General features: G+C 47.6%; 1 protein-coding gene across 1 annotated transcript in view; it reads left to right on the top strand.

Moving 5' to 3' along the window:
* The window catches only part of RIN3 (Ras and Rab interactor 3), a 31,436-nt gene extending 25,054 nt beyond the window's left edge, over positions 1-6,382 (top strand). The window contains exons 8-9 of the mRNA XM_009696434.1: positions 3,954-4,117; positions 6,074-6,382. Coding sequence (XP_009694736.1) covers positions 3,954-4,117; positions 6,074-6,382 — 473 coding nt within the window. The remainder of the gene's footprint in view (positions 1-3,953; positions 4,118-6,073) is intronic.
* Positions 6,383-8,689: the final 2,307 nt, after the last annotated feature.

The following is an 8,689-nucleotide window of genomic DNA, read 5'->3' as shown; positions in this document are numbered from 1 at the left end:
CTGAAAAGAATTGTTAGCAGAAAAAATGTTAGCCTAAGCACAGCATTTTGCTGACATAAAAGCTGATTTTGGTGACTATGCTGCCCACAGGTTCTTCATTTCAAAAGGGCACACTACCAGGCTGGCTACTGAAGTCAGCTGGGTTGGGGAGCTCAGGCTATCAAAGGCAAAGCTGGCTGGAAGTTCTCTTAAGTCAAAGATGCAAAGACTGTGTGAAATGTGTCCTCCAGTCAAAGGGGAAACATTTTGTGAGGGAGTTCCAGATCAAACTGGCTAAACAACCACATCAGAAAGGAGACGGAGAGCAACTGCAGATACAGGGAATAGAAAAAAAGAATGTCTCGGTGAAGACAGCTTAGAGATCACAAAGTGCCGGGCTAAAACGGGAACTGACAAACGTCAACTTGAGTTAGGCCTTTCAAAGTTAAATGGCAAAAGGTGATTAAGTCACAGAAATAAAACAAAAAAAAAGGAAAGCAGAAGTGAGAAAACTGTGACATTATATCAGGTCAATATGCAAAATCATTTAAACATGGCCTGCAAATTAAAAATTTATTTTGAATGGATTTTGTAACAACAGTGATGTTGACTACTGGGGCAAAGGCAAGGACAGATGATGGGGAATGACTGTGTGGCAATGAAGATACTGGAAAGTGGAAGAAAAATTAATTCCTAAAGAAGACATAATGAATTCCTGTTGTGGGGGACTGGGAGATCTTCCTCTCTAGATTCTGAGGGAAGGGATCCAGGTCACAGGTCCCATCAAGGGCACCCCTGACTCTGCCAGAGCAGGAAAAAAAAACACTGAACAACAGATGAGGTAGGGTAGTAACTATTTAAGAGGAGAAAAGTGGCACTTGCAGGCTTGTTAGCCTGTTCTCAGCAGCACTTTTTGGGAGACAGTAAAGAAAAAAAAAAAGTATTTTCAGTGTATGCAGACCTATGTAGCTATGGGACTTTTCTCGTCAGATCCACCTGAGTACGGAAAGTCAAATGGCAATGTCTTGATCTGCTACACCAAACTTTAATGGTGCTCTAAAAATACTGCTCTTAAATAAAATGCTGTCTTAGCCACCACTTATGCAACCAGCCAAAATGACTGTGGAGCTCATCAGAGCCTGAGGAAGGGCTACGAAACCCCAGTCGGGCTGGCGCAAGGTTTGGGTGATGTGGAAGTGCCATCTAGAGGCAACTGCAATTATTATGAAACTTATTAGAAACAGGGAGCTCTGCCCAGCTCATGGGCAATTTTTATTTCTCCCTGTTTTCCTGGCACCTGAGGTGAGGGGAGCAGGATCAGGGGATCGTGCAGAGGCCAGGGCGGTGGACCTGGCCCAGCGCTTGCGGACGACGCGGGGCACCACCAGCCACCGCCGAGGCCTGGCCCCTCAGCCTGCCCGAGGCCAGGCAAGCTCTCGCCTGGACGCCCAAAGGACGAGGCCCAGGGGACGCATCCTTGTGCCTGCTGCCTCCGGGACACTGCACGGCTGCTTAAGCAGCTCTGTAGGCTGACTCCTTCCCTCTGCTCAGAGGAGACCCTGGCCTGACCCTCTCGCTCATCAGCAGAGCTGAGCCTGGGAGGCAGCTGGGAAAATGAGCACTTTTAATTAATCCAGCACTGGGGCCAGGGCCATGCCCTGACACGAGGCTGCCCCGCAACCAAAGCAGCAGCTTCCTCATATTCAACTCTGTCCTCTTATCAGGGCTTATCTTCATCTCTGTTGATGAAGCCTGTTCTTATCATGGTCCAGCTGCTTCCCTGGCTGCTGCAGTTGGTTATTTATTACCTGCTGCAGCCAACACTACAGCAGTCAGGGAATTTCTGAGGGAAAAGGACTGGCTGCAGGCTTTTACTGCTTTATCCTCTATTTCTCTGCTTTACCAGGATTTATCCCACAACTCTAAACAGTCCAAGAGTTACTCTCAGCCAAACACCTGGGCTCCCTGTCTGGTCAAGAGAGGGAGGAGAGGCTGACTTGTCTTTGTGGTCTGAGACAGCCTTCAACAGTGCTGAGCCCACAGGGGACCCAGGCTCTAAATGTTGTCAGTCATATCCTGGGCTGCATCAGAAGAAACATGGCCATGAAGGCAAGGGAGGTGATGCTCCCCATCTACTCTGCGCTGGTGAGATCCTACCTGCAGTACTGCGTTCAGCTCTGGGGTCCCCCGCACAAGAAGGTCATGGACCTGTTAGAGCGAGTCCAGAGGAGGGCCACAAAAATGATCAGAGGGATGGAGCACCTCTCAATGGCGCATCTCTTCTATGAGGAAAGGCTGAGAGAGTTAGGGTTGTTCAGCCTGGGGAAGAGAAGGCCCTGGGGAAACCTTATGGCAGCCTTTCTATATATAAAGACATTCTTTCTATGACAAAGTGGCCCACCTAGTAGATGAGGGAAAGCCTGTGGATTTGTCTACCTAGACTTTAGTAAGGCCTTTAACACAGTCTCCCACAGCATCCTCCTACATAAATTGGCTGCTCGCGGCTTAGATAAGTGGACTCTTTGATGGGTAGAAAACTGGCTGGGTGGCCGGGCCCAGAGAGTTGTGGTCAATGGAGCTAAATCCAGTTGGCGGCCAGTTACTAGCGGTGTTCCCCAGGGCTCAGTTTTGGGGCCAGTACTGTTCAACATCTTTATAGATGATCTGGATGTGCGAATTGAGGGCACTCTCAGTAAATTTGCAGATGACACCAAGTTGGGTAGGAGTATTGGTCTCCTGGCGGGTAGGAAGGCTCAGCAGAAGGACCTGGACAGGCTGGATAGACGGGCCAAGAGAAACACATCTGCAGCAGGACAGAAACAAAGAGTACATAATTATATAGCAAAGCTGAGAGCAATTGTCAGCTTCTGTATGAAAGGAAAAATCCATTCTGGAAACCAGTAGATTATTCTAAAACAAGTCCAGTTTCAGGATTTGTAAAATCATATAACTGAAGTGCTACCTTGAAGATAAAAAGGAAGAGGAAGAACAATTGTATTCTTTAGGGAGTCTCAGGGAATCAGTTTCTTCACTGACACAGATCCAAGGTGAGATACCTTGAATTACTGATTTCAGTTCTGGGCCCCTCACTACAAGACAGACCTTGAGGTGCTGGAGCGAGTCCAGAGAAGGGCAACGAAAGTGGTGAAGGGTCTGGAGCACAAATCTGATGGGGAGCAACTGAGGGAGATGGGAGTGTTTAGCCTGGAGAAGAGGAGGCTGAGGGGAGACCTGATCACTCTCTACAGTGACCTGAAAGGAGGTTGTAGTGAAGTTGGGGTTGGCCTCTTCTCCCAGGCAATCAGTGATAGGACAAGAAGGCATAGTCTCAAACTGCACCACGGGAAGTTCAGGCTAGAAATTAGGAGGTATTTCTTCACAGAAAGGGTCATTAGACATTGGAATGGGCTCCCCAGGGGGGTGGTGGAGTCACCATCCCTGGAGGTGTTTAAGAAAAGACTGGTTGTGGCACTTAGTGCCGTGGTCTAGTTGACATGATGGTGTTAGGGCAAAGGTTGGACTCCATGATCCCAGAGGTCTCTTCTAACCAAATCGATTCTGTGATTCTGTGAAAGGCTTTTTACCAAGACCTATAGTGACAGGACAAGGGGCAATGGTTTTAAACTGAAAGAGGGTAGATTTAGATTGGATATAAGAATGGTTTGAATTTGTTTGTGAAAGCAGTTTTTGTAGTAGTTTGCCTTCAGTCTGTGTTTACTCCTAGGGTATCTACAACCTCAGCGGTCTGAGCAGTAACACTGCTGTGAAGCAGAAAGGGGTAAAGGACACTGTGGTCATTAGGTCTCTTTTCTCTTGGGTTAACTTCAGACACCCCTGCACTCCCTGCAGCGAGGCACAAGCAGTGCAAGGATTGTTAGATAGCTGCCACTGCACGGGCACAAGCAGGCAGGGTGGAAGTGGAAATGAACAGCCCATGCAGGTGTGATGTTCATCCAAGACCTTCTCCTTTCCAGGCTCTTATTATTTAACCACCACCTATGGGGCCCTGGAGCACATCAAGAATTACGACAAAATCACCGTCACGCGGCAGCTGAGCATGGAGGTGCAGGACTCCATTCACCGCTGGGAGCGACGGAGGACGCTGAACAAGGCCCGGGCTTCCCGTTCATCAGTGCAGGTAGCTGACGTTACTTTCTAGGGAAAAAGCCTGGAAGATGAACATGCTGTCTCCATACTTACTAATATTTAATATGATAATTATTTTTAAACAAAAATAACCCAAATCCTTTTTGAAAAATGAGAATACATACGGTACAAGATTTCCAAATCTTAAAAAAACCCCACATTTTGAAATACATATTCCTTAAAAAATGCATTTTGAAGTCTTGAAATACCCTCATAATGATACGATTTTAAATATGACTGCAGAGTGATTTCATTGTTCATTCTTGAAGGAGGTGTGCTAGGAGCCTTTGCATGTGGAGTGCTGCAGTGGGAAGGCAGAGAGCACCTCTGCTCCATGTCCTTAGGGCCTGGGGAGGTCCTGGGCTAAGCTGAGATGTGAGCAGGCTATGCAGGGGCGGTTCCTAGGTGGCATAAAGCTGTAGGAGGACCTGAGATATCCCAAGGGCTGGTCAGACAACCGTATTCCAGAGCCTGGCTTCTCCGGTGCAGCAGCAGGGCAAATCCAACAAGAGCTGGCTAGCTTTGAAGCCCATGCTGGGTACGGCCCGGCAAAGACCTCCCCATGCACCAGTGGGAGAGGATCCCAGGAGGGATGGGTGCTCTGGGCCTCCAGCCATGGTGAGGCTGGATGCAGGACCAGAGCAGGCAGGGTGCCCTGCCAGCCCCATGTCCTGTCATTAAATTGTCACCCACAGGGAGGCAGCAAAGGCCACGTCTCGGGTTCTGTAAAGCCGCCACAGTGCAAAACTGGAAATTGTGAACGCCGAGGGCAAAGCCGGGGAGAGTCTCCCGAGGGGTAGACACAGTCCCTCTAGCCCTGTGAAAGCATGGGCTTTAATACTCTTCTCATATTGCAGTCAAAACAGTCCCTGATGATCTCAGAACATGTGAATGGTGGCTGAGATACATCAGGTATCCTTCCAGCCCCAGTGCTGCTCTGGCAGTAGCTCGTAGCGAGTACCTAGCATGGAGAATAATAGCTGGGCAAGCAAATGTCACATATCCACAGAAGATTCTCACCGCCTCCAGCAGTCTAAGGGATGTTTTCTATTCCTTTGAATGAGGGGTAATCAGAGACATGTGAGCCCATCCTGGTGGAGGTAAGCAGCTTGCTGAGATGTTCAGCGTGCCCCTGCACACCCCTCTGGCTGCCTTACTCGTCTGCAGCATACTCCATAAATGCAGTTTGGAAACCCATAGTCCAAATATTTGGCAAATCTTCACTTCTTTTGGGGAACCTGAGTATTTTCTCACCAAAAAGGCTGGGAATTTTTTTAAACTTCACAGAAACAAATTAAACACGCAGGTTCCACGATGGCCAAAGGTTCCTTAGATTCTGGGCCTCATGAGTTTGGCAAGGGGAAAGTTGTCCCAACAGCCGTTACTGCCTGAAACAGGATACAAGTAAATCAGCTTTCTCAGCATAACTTCTTCTGCTGTTTCCTTGCTGATGGAAGGAAATTTGGAGGACATGCTCTCAAGCTGCTGTTTGGGTGATGGTGGAGTTACAAGGGTCAACACACCGCCAGCACTTTACTTTTTCTGACAGGGGGTTTTCAGGCCAGATCTCTGAGGTTTTTGGTTTGATATTCTTGTCTGTTACTTCTTTGTGTCCTATTTCTTCAGAAGCTGTAAAAAGGTAGGAGAAGGAACTGTTGCAGGATGATCACTAAGGATATTCACCAAAATCAGAAAAAAGCTTTCACTTACTTGTCTTTACAGGGCTAATTATTTGGTTAAGTGTTTGTTAATTTAAGTATTTGCTGATTCAGAGCTTGTTCATCAGAGGAGAGAAAGGAGATAATAACTAGGGCATTGGAGAATGATTGGAGGATCTTTGGGAGCATTTAGGAGATCTAGGCAGCTACAGCTTTGGGGCTGAATTCTACCTCCTTCGGTCCTAAGTCGCTGTGTTAACTGCAAGACCTATCCTCATGTTTCTCTTCAGGATTTCATCTCTGTCTCCTTTATGGAAATCAGTGCTCAGACAAGGACTCTTGCTTCCCGGCATGACACCACAGCTGAGCAGCTGAGCCAGCAGTGTGCCGAAAAGTTTGAAGTTTCCCATCCCAAGGACTATGGACTTTTTGTTTATGTTGATGACCAGTGGCTGCAGCTGGACAAAGATGCCCTTCCTCACCATATCAAAGGCTCCCTACTGAAGAGTGAAACCAAGAAAGATTTCCATTTTATTTATAAACCAATAGACAATAAAACCCCACCAGTTCCAATTGTCAAAGAGTCAGACTTTCCCTAAGGGCTATGCTGCTCTTTTGTTGTGTTTGCTGTCATCCTGGAAGGGCTGGATAGTTTATCTTGTGAGATCCTCTGGTATCTGCAGACCTCAGAAGGTCTCTGGAGCGTGGTCTTCGACATAGGGCAGATGTGCTAATTGTAGATGCTGTCTGAATACAGGGCATTTCTCAACAGAGTTCATTTGCAGAAATAAAAGGAGCATTCAGGAGACCATTCATCCTCTGGAAAACTTGAAGTATCAAACCTCGGAACCTCCCACTGGCAACCAGCCAACATCACAGAATGTAAATGGACAGTGGAGAAAATCCAGAGATCTTGCAGAAAAGTGGACATTTACTCCATAATAAATTATGGCAGGTGTGAATCACCTCTGTGCACAAGGCCTGTGAAAGGTCTGCATGCACCTCAATCTGTTTGGAGGTAAGACTGCATTTATGCCTTACAGTATCTGTTCACTCCATTTGAATAAACTGAGTCTTGTCTGATGTATTCAGTGGAATAGGCTTGCCGCCTGTAGCAGACCTCCATCTCTGTCTTGCTGTCTACAACACGTCATTGCCTTTGAAAGCCATGTAATTACAGACTATGCAAGATGATCCTGTACATTCACTAAGAGTACATTTTCTGCCATCTATTTGTCACTGAAATCAGGTAGCATAGGCATTTTCATCAATGTATTTTTCTCAAAGATTGAAAGTCTTCACCACCAGTTTTACATGTACAGCAGTTTTAATCACGTTGGTTGTATGATAGTGTTTGGTTAATTGTATATTTATTTCCATGTGTGATATGGTACAATTATTTTAAAATAAGTGTTTGTAAAGAACTTAATAATTTTCCCAGTGTAGCAAACCAGATTAAAATTTGAAAGTCAAAAAGAGATAGAATTTAATACCAGTCCCTTTTTACCCAGATGTCATTTTCTCTAGTGTTTTCATATCCACAAGTCCCACCACGTTGTTACTTTAATAAATTCTGTTGCAGACAGAACTAGCTAATTCTCCTTTCCACCTGTGCTTTCAGTCATTCAGTCATTGCAGACTTAAATTTCCCTGCAAACCTAAATTCCCACAGAATAAATTGAACCAATGCAAAAATGCATTTCATGAAATTTGAAAACTGTTTTTCAGGATTGGATAATGGAAGTGGGAGCCTTAATTGCAAAACAGATCCATGTCTTCTGGGTGCCTTTATTCAGGCAAGATTCCCACTGCGAACACAAGATACTGGATTGTCTGCATGCAGGAGGCAAGTGACCTCCACTGCAGCTACACAAACTTGGGATCAGGCCTAGCAAACTCTGATTAAAAAGAAAGGGTGTTTTACTGTGGGTTTTGCTCAAAGCTGCTATTGTTTCCTTCTATTAACATTCAGAAAAGAATTGGGACACGCTAGGCCAGGTTGCCCAAGGTCCCTGCCTTACTCCTGAAGCTCCAAAGGTAAAATGGTATCACATGTAGCTGGTCACTGCCTCAGTCTCTGGGGCTCAAAATATCCATGTCTACGTGTCCCAGCTGTTGCATGCACTGGCCAAATCGGCAGGGCTGCACAGGAAGGGACAACAACCAAGAATGAGGAACAGTGAATAACAGCAGTCTTGGTTTTGAGGACATCATGTGCAGAGTTTGGAGCGTGTGACACCGGCACTGAGCTGACTCCAAGTTCATGGCTATTTTCTGCTCATGTGCAGCTGTTAGCAGCTCCACCTTACCTCTGGGCAGCACATCCCCAGGATTTGGGAGCTGAACCCCTCCCTCGTGCTGCCATTAGCCTCTTCGCAGGGCAAGCATGCTCTTGCAGGGAGTCCAGGCTGCTCTCAGGGTGGCACTCGGGATGCCATGACCAAACTTGAGATACAGGTTTCCAATACTGAGCTGACTGATGAAGGAGATGCTGCCCACCAGGCCCTGAGGGCACTCACAGGTGTTGCTGCCTCCAGAGCCTCCCCAGGGCTACCCCACCCAGCCCACAGCCCAGGACCCCATTTCAGCCTCCCAGGGCTGGCAGCCCCTGCCCCAGGGATGCTGCAGCAGGGCTGCTCTCCAGCTCCCCACAGCTATGTCCCAGCCCAGCCTCAGCATGTCCCCATCCCCAGGGAGGTGCCTGATGCCCAGGACTGGGGCTGCCCCTGGTGCTCCCCGCTGTGCCATTCCTGGCTATAGCAATGGAACAGGCCCCAAGGGAGCCCCCATGGCCCCAGGAGCTGCTGGCCTCTCTGCCCCAACAGCAGCTTCCCCACATCCGTCCTGCAGGCTGCGGTGAGGATGTCAGCTCTGGCCCTTCTGCCACCCTGCCCTGGATGTCATGT

The sequence above is a fragment of the Cariama cristata genome, unplaced genomic scaffold (genome assembly GCF_000690535.1).
Source record: "Cariama cristata isolate BGI_N322 unplaced genomic scaffold, ASM69053v1 scaffold9233, whole genome shotgun sequence".
Taxonomy (NCBI): domain Eukaryota; kingdom Metazoa; phylum Chordata; class Aves; order Cariamiformes; family Cariamidae; genus Cariama; species Cariama cristata.
This window is presented reverse-complemented; position numbering and strand designations above follow the sequence as displayed.